At 32.4% G+C, this 15,739-nt stretch overlaps 1 protein-coding gene across 1 annotated transcript in view; it reads right to left on the bottom strand.

The window, feature by feature from the left end:
• Positions 1-347: 347 nt before the first annotated feature.
• The window catches only part of LOC129233445 (ATP-dependent DNA helicase Q4-like), a 62,671-nt gene continuing 47,279 nt past the window's right edge, over positions 348-15,739 (bottom strand). Inside the window, exons 13-19 of the mRNA XM_054867470.1 lie at positions 14,393-14,524; positions 13,433-13,535; positions 11,310-11,440; positions 10,158-10,314; positions 7,689-7,869; positions 3,540-3,693; positions 348-671 (exon numbers count right to left, since the gene is read on the bottom strand). Coding sequence (XP_054723445.1) covers positions 447-671; positions 3,540-3,693; positions 7,689-7,869; positions 10,158-10,314; positions 11,310-11,440; positions 13,433-13,535; positions 14,393-14,524 — 1,083 coding nt within the window. The 3' untranslated portion in view covers positions 348-446. The remainder of the gene's footprint in view (positions 672-3,539; positions 3,694-7,688; positions 7,870-10,157; positions 10,315-11,309; positions 11,441-13,432; positions 13,536-14,392; positions 14,525-15,739) is intronic.

Raw genomic sequence — 15,739 nt, 5'->3', positions numbered from 1 at the left:
AGGGAAAATTTTATCTGTTTGCATTGCCGCATCTGAGTAAAACTGAAACTCATCCGCGTAGAATAAAATAAAAGTCAAATCTTAAACCGCGTAAAATGAGGGTTTACTGCATTTAAGAATTTCAGCATGTTTTTTTTCCCTTTGATTATTGTTCTATGTTAAAGTATTTTTAAAAAAAAATACTAGCAACTGAACAGTTTTAAATCAGCGAGTTGTAAAATTTTTCTTTTATAAATCAGATCTGTCAATGAACATCTGACTAGTTAAAATAACAGTTAAAATAAAAACATCTACCAAATTTAAAATTTAAGTTATTTATAAAATAAACTGGATCATTTACAAAAACATCTATGTATGTTTGTACAATCAATGACAATTACAGTTGAACATTTTGTGAAGAATGGACATTTAAAATGACAGGAAATAAAAACTAAAAACAGTTTCCATTATCTATAGGTTTTAAGTTCTTCATTGGCAATTTTGTGCAAAATATTGAAGTCAATATGAAGAAAGCTCCTCCAGAATTTTCTTACTTTTCCCCAAATTTCAGATGGGTAACAAGGACTTGTAATTCCATGGAATATGCGAGCTATTGCTCGACCGGAGAATTCCTGGTCACGATGGGTGCAGATCAGGTCCCGTATTTGTGATCTAGCATACAAAAGCATGTCCTGCAAAATATACACAAAAGAAAGAAATTAAGAAGATGATTTTCTAGTTGAAAAGCAATTGTTACTCAAGCTGTAGTAAACTTAAAAATATTGAATTTGTTCCTTTTTTATAAACATATAGGGTAATGGCACCAGTAACAGACAAGGGTCCAGTAACAGACAGTCGTAAGTTTGGATTTAAATAATAAGAACTTTACACGGGTAAAACTGATGTTGCTGTGACCCATGAATACGGTGCAACCATCTAGTGTTAACAGAGTGAATTTTATGAGCCAGTTGGTATTTACAAGGCATTAGTGGGAAGTTATGAACAGCCATCACAAGGTCTGCCAGTGTTACATGTTCATATGAATTTAACAAGGTTTTAGATAGAAAAATAAAGAACTTTTGTACATTTTGAAGAGAAAAAGGGAATTTTGTTCATTACTCATCCTTTCTTCAACATATCTGTTGCAAGGTATCATCAGAATTGTCAGTGTCTGTTACTGGGGGTTGGACCTTTTTTCGAAATTGAGCAAATAAAAATAGAATTAACTAATTCAGAGGATCCAGAAGCAGCCAAACGTTAGATGAGATGTAGTTGCATGTGAGAAAAATAGTTTTAAATTTCTAAATACATTAAAAGGTTCAGAAAATTGAGTTGATCTGAGAGCGATGTCTTAAGCATATTTGTTACTGGTGTCGTTACTCTAACACAACAGGAAGCATTTGCATCCACAAGAAAACTTTTTGCATTTTCTTGTTTATTTTGTAACAGCATTGAAATATTGCTGTGAGAAAACTAATAATGTTTTGAAATTTATGAAAGTGTGCAAAATTTTAGCCAACGCCAGGTGGCGAACGCGCCACCTGCGAGCAAAGCATGCAGCAGGAAAGTCCTCTAGTCCACTATAATATTAAAATCTGTTCGCGTCCGTCTGTCTGTCTGTCTGAAGATCGATCTTGTCGAGAACCTCTGCGAATCGAGAGTCAAACGAGATACCGATCAATTCGAAATTTTCCAAAGAAAACAATAGAACCGATCTTGTAATTGTGCGACTTTAATTAGCGGAGATAATTAAAACGTTAATTAACATAACGTTATTAAGGATTTTTTATTTCTTTCCTGTTGCCATTTTGCATATGGGTAAGCAAGTAAAATTCTAATAATTCTTTTAAAAGAGATTTTTTTTGGCTGCTGTACAAGTCTTAAAACAACATTTCTATCTAGAAATTTCATTTTAAATTAGTTTAAAATTGGTTGCTCTATTCGGACATTATTTTATTCGGAGCCTTTATTTAATCGTCTGTCTTTCTTTTATTTTTTACATTCAACGTTCTTAACTCTTTTCAGCATATGAAAGTTGTTTCTTTAGTTATGTTTATTGACTGTAGTGTTAAGTTTATCATTCACCGGCCTCATATTTTGGTACATTTAGGATGTGTGACTAATTGTGTTTATTTTGTTGGACTTTTTCCCATCACATGGATGAGTTTTCGAATTGTAATAAATCTTTTTCCTTCCTGTTTCTATTTTTGAAATAAAGTTTGTATCGTTAAAAGAACATGTTAAATTAAGATTGTTTGGATTTCTTTTGAAACAGAGTTGAACAAAAAAGATTGTTTTTAAGGATTTTAACTAAAGCTAATTTGGAATCTGATGACTTGGTATTAAATTAATGCTGATTGGTATTTATTTAGTTTGGTGCTTTAGTTTCACGTAATCAAAAAAAAAGTGCGTGTCATTTTATGTAAAAAGCTGATTGTAATTGTACATAAATATTTCAGATATAGTCTATCAGATGTAATTCATTTTAAAGTGAGCACAGATTATAGTTGATAATGCATATATTTTCATCTTTTGTGCTAATTGAAAATACTCAAATACTCATAACTTGTATCATTGATAACTATGATTAACGTTAAAGAGATTTTTGCCAAAAACTACTGGTGTTTTGCAAACCTTGCATTACGCGTATTTATTTACTCCTTAGCGCTTTAGAAACTGATGTCAGAGTAATACAAAAATATCAATTGGACATCTCTTTCATTTTTTAAGTAGCCCGTACAACGCCGGGCACGCAGCTAGTATTAAATGAAATTTTGTTCTGAATGTTTAATTTAAACCAAAAATAATACAGAAAAAAAAGATAAATTAATTTGAATTTTGGCTTCTTGAATTCAAATTATGTTTTTCGCTAATCACGAGTGTGTGTGTGTGTATGTAGAGGTGTGTTTTTGCGCCCAGACATGAGTGTGTGGGTATGTGTGTGTATAGGAATTTTTATGTATGCGTGTGTGTTTGTGTCTGTATGCAGGCATGAGTGTGTGTGCATATGTGTCTGTAGGTGTGTGTGTCTGTAGGCATGTGTGTTGTGTCTGTGTGCAGGCATGAGTGTGTTTGTACAGGTGTGTGTATGTATGTGTGTCTGCAGATGTGTGTAGGATATAGGCGCAACCTGGAGACGGTTTTCGCTAGAGGAGCAGCATCGTGAGGCCAGTCGACAGTGGTGCTGCAGAGGGTGGGAAAATAAAATGATAGGACGCCAAAACAGTCAAATGAAAACAATAAGCAATCGTGATATCTCAAAAAAAGGAAAAAACATTTTAACACATTTTGTTTTTAGTGATTTTATATTTAAAACTCGATAAATGCAATATTACATATAAAATTTTGGCCCTCATTTAGGCATGGGTCTGTAGGCCCATGCCTTAATCAGGGTCTCTATACTAAAAAACCTGAATTGGTACAAAGTTAACAGACAAGGCTTAAAGTTATCCCAAATGACTTTTATTTATTATGCATATTTCTTAATGAAAATTTTGAGTCAAACCCAAAGACTTGAATGTACATAGAAATGTTTGAACAAGAGTGACAATTTTTTATACCTCTGGAGGCTCATTTTCTGTAAAAGTAGAATCTAACATATCATCAAGTGGTACTTCATCTCTTGTAAAATATGTGTTTACAGCTTCTTTAATCTTCTGACTTAGTTCTAAATTTGCTTCGTCGCAGCATGACCAATAATGAGCGCTGGAATACCTGCATGCAAAAATTGTTTGGATGTAAGAATATGACAAAATGAATGCAATGATAATTTTTAACTTTCTGGGAAGTATATTATGTTCAACTTATTTTTGTCTTGCATTTAACTTTTGACTTGATTCTGACTTTTCAGTTTTTTTTTTGGCAATTTAGCTAATTTATTACAGAAAGATCAACAGGCTAAGAAAACGTGAATCCTTTTTTCCTGTATAGAAAAAAATACACATATTACTAAAGTTCATGATCAAATAAGTTTTTTTCTCTTTTTGATTAATTTTCTGAAACTGTAAATCTTCCCATGATAAGAATTAAACTTAACTAAATTAGTAAATTCAAATTTTGCGTATTCAGCATTGCGTTTACTAAAGAAAACACGCAACTCATGCCAAAGGTGGATACAGGCTGCTTTTTTTTTGGGGGGGGGGGGGGGACATGCTGAGGAACCTAGGGTATTGGGTGTTAAATTTTTTTAAATTGCTTGGGCGTAGATCAAGGGCGCCCACATGCAAAATTTAAGGGGGGGGGGCCTAAAAAATTTTCTACATGGTTTAGCAGAATATTTTCCCCATGGAAACAGATTTCAGTACAGATTAGAAATATTAAAATTTGACATTTTTAATAACTTATTCATTAATGGCTGGAAAAGAAATTTTTATACATTTTTGCAAAGAAAAAAGCAATAAAAGCAAGGAAGTTCTCATTTCTAAGGAGTAGCCTGTGCCCCCACTTACTCTAATCGATCAGCAATAAAGCACTTAATAAGCAATTGGGCATAAACATTACTAATTAATTCTAAAACTGAAATGAATCAAGAAGTTTACAAAATTTACATTGTATTCATAAAGTATTTGAAAGCAATGTGGACAGATAATATTGTCGCCACTGACTCATGCTTCCAAAAAAAAAAAAAAAAAAAATAGCCATGTTTGGGGTTTTACTCCTATGCTAAGGATCATATTGATACCTAAAACTTCAAAAATGCAATTTGCAGGCCTGTTGCATTTCTCAGGAACTGCTAACTATTCTTTCATGTGGCAGTACAACTGGCAAATGCCATTACCATTGGAAATATTGGACAATAGCAACATTAATAAGCGCACATTTTGTAAAAAACTACAGACACATGTTTCAGGGTAATAAAGAACCAATGCAAAAGAAGTTAGCTTATGGATTAAAAGACATCTGACAAAACTGCAACTTCCTACAAATTTGTAGTTATCAACATTGTATTATTATCTTTTTTTATGCAGTATAAATGTATCTATTAATTTTTTAATAATGACAAAGTTAAAAAGGATATTACATAGTAATTAGATGATAACTGGACAGAGAGACAAGACCAAGAAAAATTTGGTGTTCGAGGATGTTCTGAATGACAAACAAGAAGTTCCGTCTAGAGCTAAACGAGCCTATTTTCCCGTATACCCATTTCTACTTTCTAGTATCTGATCAATATTCTCAAATAAAGTTAAAATCACAGATTGTTTCAAACATAATTTTTTAATATTTTAAGCTGATTTCTAGGAATAAAATATTTCTCACTTAATTAGATGCGTAAACAAATTAGATGCGTAAAAAAATTTACAAATAAAATAGCAGCACCTTTTAAACAAAGCAGCTAATACACTTTTTTCTATTAAAAAATAATCTTTAACACCGCATTCAAAAAGTAAAAAAATAATTAAAAGTAAGAAGCTCATAAAAATAAATTATTTCAGTACAAACCATGGCTGCAGAGTCAGAGTCAATCTCATTTTGTTATAAAAGTGTGAGATTCGGGAGCCGAAGGTATTTAATTCAAAGACTCTGAGTTTGAATCGGTCATTTCCCTAAGAGTTTGCAACTCTGCCAATGTTTGCGGAGTCAGATTAGGACTTATTTTGTGATAAAGGAGTCAGAGTCCAATATCCAAAAATCAGAGTCTGTCATTTTTCCTCTGTGCATAAATTTTTGCCAAAGCTACGAAGTCAGAGTCCAATTAATTATCGAGCACAGGAATTGGAGTCAGTAGCCCCAAAATTCTTGGAGTTGGAGTCGGAAGTTTGTCGTCAAGAGCTGTTTCCAACAAAATTTCTTTGAAGTAAATCTGCCTTCAAGTACGGAATCTACGTTGACTTTCAGTTTCCCCGTAGGCGCTAATCTTAAGGGATTTGAACCGTTCAAAATTGAACAGAAAATTGTTCAAATCAAAAAGATATTTTATATACAAGTTTTTCATCAAAAGTTTTTTCCTACAAAGTTTGAAGCAAATTCACCTCTAAGTTCGGGATTGCCTCAAATTTCCCCATAGCCGCTAATGTTAAATTTTTTAAAACTGTTTGTTCAAAATTAAGCGAAAAATAGTTCAAATGAAAAAGTGAAATATAGGAATGAGGTGTCCTTGCTGAGCCCTTTCAAACAATTTAAAAAAAAATGTTCGAATCGGACTATTCACTCAAAAGTTATTAGGGGAAGGGAGGGGCAGACAGACAGACCAACAGACATTTTTCCCCATCTCACTATCCTACCTTCCAATTTTTAATTCGATTTCCAATTTCGATATTTATTTAATTATTTTTTTCCTTTTTGTAAATTTTTTTTTGTTTTTTGCCATATTTTCAAGACGCATAAAGCCTTTCATGCTTTTTTCTTCTTTCTCTGACTTTTACTGAGAAAGTAGGCTAAAAATGATCTCGCTCTTTTTATGGAGATTGAATTGTATTTGGACAAGCATTATGCAGCAGGCAAATGGAAAAGAAATTCACTTTTTCAAGCTTCTTATTAGAGACTGAAAATGTTCATGATTTCCCTTTGGTGAAGAGATTCCAGGAATAAACAAAAGAATGGATGCAGAGTCATTTTCCCCTTTGAGAATTAACATATGATAGAACTCTTCCAATTTCAAAAATACTGTAGATTAGTTAAATTGCTTTCTTAAATTTTATGAATCAACAGGTTATTTTGACTACACCAATGACATAGTGAAAACTTTCATAGTGGGGAAACATTCACTGACAACTCGTAGATACAGTAACCCCTTGTTATGTCACTCATTCGGATATATTGCACTTTTCCTTTGTCTCTCAACAAATTATGCTAAAAAAGTTGTTGTACATTAGAAATTGCAGAAAATAAAATGTAATATTTCACATACAAAGTATTTTTTTCTTTTCTAAAGCAACGAACAAAACTAGTATGTTTTTCATACATCAAATTTGTTGCAATTCAAGCTGAAACTTTCAATTTGTACCATAAAACATCAGAAATATTTTTTTTTTTAATTTTAAAACAATTGAGGTAGTGAGAAGCAAAGGGATGTAAGTGACAAAATTAAAATGTTTCAGAAAACCAGTACAAATGATAAGAGAACCTCTCCCATGCTTTAGGGCATGGGATAGCATTAGGAAAAAAATCAATGAAAGCCCACTTAGGATCTGAACTTTAAACACTTTTTAATCAGAACTTGAAAACATCCATTTACATCCCTTTGCTTCTCAATGCCTCAATTGATAAGCTAATTTTCTTATGTTCATATAAAGAAAATCGTTTTAATATGACAATTAAATAATCTTTTCGTAGGAGCACATTTCATCAACTTGAACAATAGCCGAATCATCAATTTTTATGAGTTTGGTTATATCACGGTTTTGGATATATCTTTGGATATATCGTGTTTTTTTGTTGTCTCTTGACAAGCGGGATATAATGAGGGGTTACTGTATATAATTACTAGTGCTTCAAGGGGTGTTCCTAAGGTGTAAAGTGTAATGCAGAGAAAGTGATTCTAGGGGTATGATTCCTTTTCTTCACCCCTTCACTACACCACTAGACACCATTACACTACAAATTTCTGCTCATATAGCTAAATACTTTTCTAATGGCTTGAAGGAAATGAATAAAAATTGTGTCAATTCAATGTAGCATATACATCACATATTAGCTGTTCAAAGTAGTACTACAGTAAAAAAAAAAAACTTATTGAAAACAATTTAATAATTCCAGGTAAATTTTACTTCTGAAAAACTGAAAACAGAGAATTGAGATTTTCCAGTTCTTGCTTCTCTGATGTCATAACTTTCTTTTGCAGATAATCAAGAATAGAGTCAAGCTCATCTTCTGAGAGATTCCCAGGGGCAAGGACATGAAATGCAAGGTCAGAGAACTCCACCAGGACTCCAGTCTTACGTTTTTGTTCTAGAAAATATACATTATATAGGTATATTTTAAGCCGTTTTCAGTAACTTTGGATCAATACTTTGCCTACCTAAAAACTGAAAAGGTTTAAAGCTTTCAATAAAATGATCTCATAAAAAGAAAAAAAAAAAAACAAGGTTTTAATTCTTTAAACTATTTTAAATCCAGGAATTTGAAAATAACAGGCAAAGAGAATGAAAATATTTGAAGCAAATTATCACATTCAGTATTCTTGCCTGTTCCTAAAAATATTAATATAACATTAGTGAACAATAAACGTTACAAATAAGTTAGAAAAAAATAAAAATAATGGCTGCGAATGTATCACATAGACACACACACACATATATATACAGTAAAACCTCAATAAGTAGTCAACCGGATAAGTGGTCACTCCGTTTAAGTCGTCCTTTTCCTTTGGTCCCGACAAGTTCTCATTCACAGTAATGTAATTTGATCATCCTTTACTGGTCACCAAATTTAATTTTACCCCGGTTAACTAGTCACTCAAAAACTTTCTTGGATCTTAGAAAATAGCGTTGGACTTAGTTGAAATGCTGTGTGTCATTTTTCCTTGAAATCTTGCACCTCTCTTGTGGTTATTTGAAGCATACTTCTTCTTCTGACTCTGCCTAGTGTTGAGAATATGAATCAAACTCCACCTAGCAAGACAGACAAAATCTAATACTTGGAGAATGTCAGTATTTAACATCTGTTCAAGGTACAACAGACACAGAATTTAAAGCTTGAAGTAGGTTAGAAGAGAGTTACTTTCAGTAATTAACAACTTCATCAGTCAACATTGATGGATTGTTTTAATGTAATGTAAGTACATTAAAATAAGCTATTAGTAATATTATGTAATGTATAAGTAAGAGAAAATAAAACGTGGAAACTATAACGGGTTTTTAATTTCCTTTTTTATGCTTTTTTAAGTTTCCACTAATTTATAGACATTGATTTCATTGGCTATTGATTTTCTCACTGAATTCTGTAGCTTTCATGAAAGTATTTCAGTTATTTGTTAGGAGTTTTTTTTCCCTCCCTGAATTTCTTACTCTACATAAGTAGTCACTCTGCATAAGTGGAAAAAAAAATTTGGTCCCTTGAGGGACGACCTAACGAGGTTTTACAGTTGATCCTTGTTTTACGCACGTTTATTTTACGTGGTTTCGATTACATGAGGTTTAAGATTTGACACCTTTATTTTATTTTACGCGAATGAGTTTCTGTTTTATGCGAATGCAGCAATGCAAACAGATAAAATTTTTCCCTCTTGCAAAATCTAAACTCCTAATGGTTGCAGATTACACATAATGAACTGCATTTTGGCATGTTAATAATCAAGCTTGGGCCACTGGAGACAATTTATGCGATTGGTTCCAGGGTTCTTTCCAGAAGTAAAGTTATTAAACTCACACAGTTCAGAACTCACTGGAAGAAGAGCTTTTAGGAGTGACAAAGGAGGAGAAAAGCAACGAGGATATCGACGTCGGTGACGCACAACCAAAAACTTTCACATTGAAAATTTTTAGCCATTCCTCGACAATAGAAATGATTTTTCTGATTTGTTATGGAAGGAAGATTCTATCATGGAAGGAAGATTCTATCATGGAATATGATCATGGATGCATTAATGCTCTGCAAACTAGTGAGAAAAATTCTTGACCACGAAAAGATTATTGTAGCCAGCTCCTTTTCATAAACATTAAATTAGTTTGTGTTTTCTTTATGCAGGTTGTACATAGAAATCAATATAAGTACACATCAAACTTACTATACAATTAGTCATCACTAGAATGAAGTTTTTTTTTTATCTACAGAACCCAGCCCTATTTTAGCACAAATATTGTCTTAATTTACGCGGTTTTGATTTATGCGTCATTTCCGAGGAACGTAACCCCTGTGTAAAACGAGGGTCTACTGTATATATAATTTAACTATAATAATTGAAGAAAGTAAAATTTTCATTCTTAGTTGCAATAATGTCATGTTTACGCATATTACAATAAAAGCCAGAAATTACAGAGCTTTGGCCTCAATAAACGACAATATGAACATTGTAATATATGGTGCTGAATAATTTTTCAAAAATGATTAAATTAGAATTCATTAGTGGCTGTGGTAGACAACCTATTGTCATGCAAGGTAACGATTTTACTATGCAATTAGTAAGATCCTAATATCATGTTAACAGATGCAATATGAATTTCGAAACTGTGGTTAGATGTGCATAACTATGAGAGACTCCAAAAGTTCTGAATACAGTACGAACAATAAAAACTAACCATTCCATGCTAAGCCCTTTAGTTCCCTTTTGACAGCTGAAGATTTGAGACCCATGAAAGATGCAACCTGGACTACTGGAAACTGGTAATGAGAAGTCTTCTCAAATTTTTTGCCTCGCCTTTCATCCAAAGCAATGGCTGTTGCCACTGAAGGACTCTAAATTGTAAAAAAAAGAGAGCAATTAAAATAGATTGTTATGTATGCAGGGTAGATGAACCATCACATTTAGTCTAAGACTGCATGTTTGGTGTTTGAATGTCACACCAGTAGTGATGTTATTGAGAAAAATTCGTAATAAATCCCAGCAATGGACATATTTTATAAATAATACAATACATCAAATCATTGGGCATGTGAGTAAGCAAAAGGTCTCTATTGACTACGGCCTCTATTGCAACAAAAAGTGAGAAAATCAAACTTTCCAATTGGACTTTCTCCGAGCCAGCCGAGGTAGCCATATGCCAGAAATGGCAAAGAATCATCTTTCGAATAAAGCAACATTCATGGCAATTAACAACATTTAACTGTGTTTTATTTGAACCTAAAGTTCTCTACCTCTAAAAAAAAACACCCTTTATAACATATTGCCTCCTGTGATGATGGCATGCAGCGGCACCATGATGGGAGGTCAATGTGATCTTCCAAAAATTTCCTTATTCGGTAAATTTTGTCTGACGATTCGCAAATTTGGGAACATGATTGTAAAACTGCCGCTTTTAAATGTCCAAATGTCACTTTTTATTAGATGTACTTGAGGTACTTATCTATGCATACACATATTTTATCATTTTGCAAATATTGGAGTTCTTCTTCTTCGCTGGTGCTACAGCTTGTTGCAGGCCAAGACTGTCTCTTGAAGTCTTTCCCACCTAACATTATCCCCTACAATGGCCCTCCATTGGTATTGGAGTTACATTTGGCAAATATTGAGGATTTTTACCCTCCCAAAAATTTAAGTTTGGGGTGCACCGGACATGATAACTAATACATTAATGATTTTTTTCATATTAATGTGCTGAAAAAATAAAATAAAAACCCTCTAGTATTGATTGATTTCTTGTAATTCAGACCTGAGAACAAGTTATTATCGCGTTTAAGTTAGATCAGTATAAATTCACATTGAAACAAAGTAAATGCTTAAAAAAACATACTTTACATGCTATTGAATGCATCTGCTTTGGTCCACCATAACATCTGATTGTGCAAGTTGAATAAGTATATGGTTGAATCTCAAGCCACTTGCCAGAATATAACTCCAAATAACAAAGCAGTGTCAATATATCTAGAGAAAAACATTAATAGTTATTTCATGTGAAAAAGTATCTTTTTTATTTTCAATTTTAAACATAATTTTACTAACATTTTAAAACACAAAATTTATAGGATCAATCCCTGAAATTTAGACTGATCAGGAATATTTTAAAAGTAATTGCCTACCTGGCTATAACATACTAAAGAGTGCAGAATCATAATTTAAATATGGATGGCCTCTCTAGTATAAAGACAGCAATAATTTTAAAACATACTGATAGGATGCACATTTTAAGTAGTGTGATGAAAGCGCTCCCGTCCCTTGCATTTTAGGAAATAAAGTTCCTGATTCAATTTGTGAGTGTTCAATTAAAATAAACATTTAAGGTTTAACTCTCAATTCTAGGATGTTTAATTAAGGCAAATTTGTATCTATTTATCAACCTAAAAAGATTTTTTTTATTTTAACTTATATATTTATACATCATGTAATTAAATAAGATGCTGATTTTAAGCCTAATTTGTTTTTAAATTCATTATGTATTAAAGAAATGTAGTAAAAAAAAGGATAAAGATGTAGGTTAAGGACATCTCAAGAAGTGTTCAACTAGTTAGAAGTTATAAGTATTACTAGTAATAAGAAAAGTGCTACAAAAAATAAATATCAAATATTTAATGTTAAAAGGAAATTTTTTTTGAAAGACTATTTTAAAAAGATTGTGGTGGACTCAAAATTATAAACTTAAACTTTCTGCAGAAATATGAACTTTAACTTCTACCAAGAATACAAACTTTAATTTCCACTCAGCAATGCGGCACATGAACAACCGCCATTGAATTGTCAGTCACGGTTCCTCTTGGCAGGTTTTGCTTGTTGGTCGTGCCTTTGGCGCTCATGCAGAATGACATGTTAATTTGTGATGTTCGTGGCTACAATTTAAGTGTTCTCAATGTTTTTAACATTGTTCTTACTAAATTTAAATATTTTTTAGCGTTTTACATCAAGAATGTTTCGACATCTTTTAAGAAGTGTTCCCTGGCACAAAAGTGGTGTACTTACGCCACCATCAAAGTGGTAACTAAAGTGGCGACCCGGATGTGATATGAACACGCAACCTTTGTATATACAGTGAAACCTGTGTAAGTTGACCATCTGCGGTGCACTACTTTAGTGGTCAACTTAAACAGGTGGTCAACTTACAGAGGTTGATTTATATGATAAGGGCTAATTCCGTGGCTGAAAAAAGTGGTCAACTTAGACAGGTGGTCAACTTACAAGGGTGGTCAACTTCACAGGTTTTACTGTATATTTTTATAATTTTTATCTTGGCTGCACTGCATTTTGTTCAACAGAAAAGGCCGAAATTTTTGTTTGTTCTTGCTTACTGAAAATCTGCAGACAGAGTAGTGTAGTGGTTACGCATTGGTCTCATACGCAAAAAGACACATGTTAAATCCTGGCTCCAGTCAGTGGATTCTCAAGATTCAGAAAATCGACAGTGTCCATGTCGTATGATTATGTGGCATGTAAAACACACCTTGAGTACTCGTCTGGCTTAGGGCGCTCCTGGCAAAATTATATTCCTAGTCCAGTTTTGCATCCAATAGAGCCCAGGTGTCTCCATCTGGTGGGGCCTCTAACGCAGCCACATTAGAAAAACTGAAAATATTTGGTATGCCTCTGTACATAAGTAGAGACTGTTTTGTTTCTGCACACATAGCTTCAGTTTGATGCCATCTTTTACATCATTTTCATCTTTTGCAGCATACAGTAGATAAAAGGTATATTTCTAATAAATGCTTCCAAGCACATAATTTTATCTTCATCTGGTTTACTTTAGAATTTTCAGTTTAACTGAGCCAACTTGTTGCTATAGTGAACTATCAAGAATGCCACAGTTCCAAAAAACTGGCGAGTGCAGTGAGCAAGGGATGGAGCCCTCTTGTTATACAATTTAATATTCAACAAAATTATGTACTTTCTTTCTGAGTAGGAAAAATGATAACTAAAGCTATTTCTTACTTTCTTCTTTCATGTCAAGTTCTTGTACAGTATCACTAATTGAAAATGCAACTTCATGCTTTGGACATTCAACAGAACACTTTGCCTGATTTTCTACATTTTCCTAGATGAAAAAAAAAAAGATAAAATTATAAGTACTTTCAACTTGTTATGAAGTATTACTCAACTGAAATAAACCCAAATATCAGTTTTCAAACCGCATTATGCATTTCATAGCATATTGAAAAGCTGAACTTTAAACTGTAGATAGTCAAGAGTCGAGTAACAGGATTTTTTTTAGCAGTCTGCGATGCAGATCAAAAGTTAAAAAGTCTGCAAAGTAATTGTCATTAGATTAATCGAAAAATTTGAATTGGCACCAAGAAATTCTTTAAAATAGGAAGCTAATGCAAGTACATACTACCAGTGGCTTACATAAAGAAAAATATAGATTTATTTTAGCTGAAATTTAAGATTTTTTTCCTTTAAAACTTTAAAGCTTTTTACTTCTTCCAACTAAAAATAATCTGCAGACTTTGTCAAGAATCTGTGAGGCAGGTCATAGCGTTGCGCTGTTTCTGCTACCAGGTTCAAGAGATAGAAATTTTTTTGATTTCCATTTTCAACATTGATTATAATACTCTAATCAAAATACTATTAACTTCATTTGCTCTTAAAAAAATTACAGAAAAGAAGCTGAATATAAATACAGTCAAATTTCAATAGACCAGATGTGTAGAAAACAAGCAAAAAACCCCTCCAAGTTTTTCAAAAACTCAAATAAGAAAACATTAAAATTTAAAGCTTATTAAATGACATAAAATACACAATAGTTAGAAGAGAAATATAAATGGATAAAATTTTAAAAGAAAATGTTCAAAATAAACAAAGACAATTTAAGTGTTAAAAAATTATAATCGGAAAAATACATATGCAACATTAAAAACATTTGAATTGTCAAAGTCTTCAAAAGAAACTTACTACTTTTGACGAGTCATCACTCAATTTTGAGCATTTACAAGGCTGAAAAACTCTTTGCAGCAGTTTTCTCAGTGCATGGCGATCAGTTCCATTGGCATAAATGTGCCTCCTTAATTCGTACAGATCTTTACACTAAGAAAGATAAATTAATTTACCTAATGCATTAAAACTTCATTTAATTCATTAATAAGTTGGTTTCTTTCTTACTAAAGCGATTTTTCTATTTTCTACATTTTAAAATGCATCTTAGTTTATCTTCATATTTAATTCAATTTATTAAAATGTTGATAATTGTCGCGATCAAGGTTAGCCTTGAACTTTTATTTTTTGAACTTTTCCTTCCGCCCACCGCTTTTCTGATTTGAAGTGAACTGATTGAGATAAAAAATAAATAGAATAGTTAGAACAACGAAAATGATTTTTTTTAATACAGTCCGATTTGCAAAGCTTGTTCTCTGAATTTGTAAATATTGTTAATATATTGAAATTTTTTTTTTGTTTGATAGTACTGTGATTTTTTTTAGTCAATTTTAGTAACTCTCCATGAAGTCAAAAGATGCAAACGCCCGAAAGAATCGGAAAATGGTAAGATTTTTACCTGAAATTTAAACTTAAGATACCAATTATTACATTTTTTGGCGCCAACGGATGGGCGTTTGCAACTATATTGAATTAAGTTAAAAACTAATAGTATTTGATCAAGATAGTTTTTTCTTAATATAAATGATGGAAAGTTTGAAGAAATTACGCACTCCATTATGAAGTGGTTTTTCGAGAATCGCTAACCAACTGGAAGAGTATTTAAAAGCTACAGATTGTAGTCATGATGAAATAGAAGTCTTAATTAACCAGTTGAGTGAGAAATGGTGTGCACTTGATATGAAAGAAAAAGAAATTCATGAAATATTAGCTAATGATTCTGATTGTACTCAAGAAAATTCTGATGTTGAATACAATGTGTATGAGTCATACAAAGAAAAATTCTTACGACTTAGAACGAAAGCTGATAAAATGCTGTGCAGTACTAATAATGAAATTTCAATTGTTGTGACTGAAACGGAGTTAAATAAACGCCTATTTAAGTTACCGCTAGTAGAGTTGAAAAAATTTAATGGAGATATTAAGGAGTGGCTCGGTTTTTGGAGTCAGTTCAGAAAAATTCATGAAGACGTAAATATAGCACCTGAAGATAAATTTATTTATTTAACTCAAGCTACTGTAGAAGGCTCCCGTGCCAGGGAACTCGTTGATTCGTTTCCCCCATCTGCGGAAAATTACGAACAAGCAATTGAATGCTTAACTGCCAGATTTGGTAGGGAAGACTTGCTCATTGAAGTTTATATAAGA

This window comes from Uloborus diversus, unplaced genomic scaffold (assembly GCF_026930045.1).
Source record: "Uloborus diversus isolate 005 unplaced genomic scaffold, Udiv.v.3.1 scaffold_421, whole genome shotgun sequence".
Lineage (NCBI taxonomy): Eukaryota > Metazoa > Arthropoda > Arachnida > Araneae > Uloboridae > Uloborus > Uloborus diversus.
This window is presented reverse-complemented; position numbering and strand designations above follow the sequence as displayed.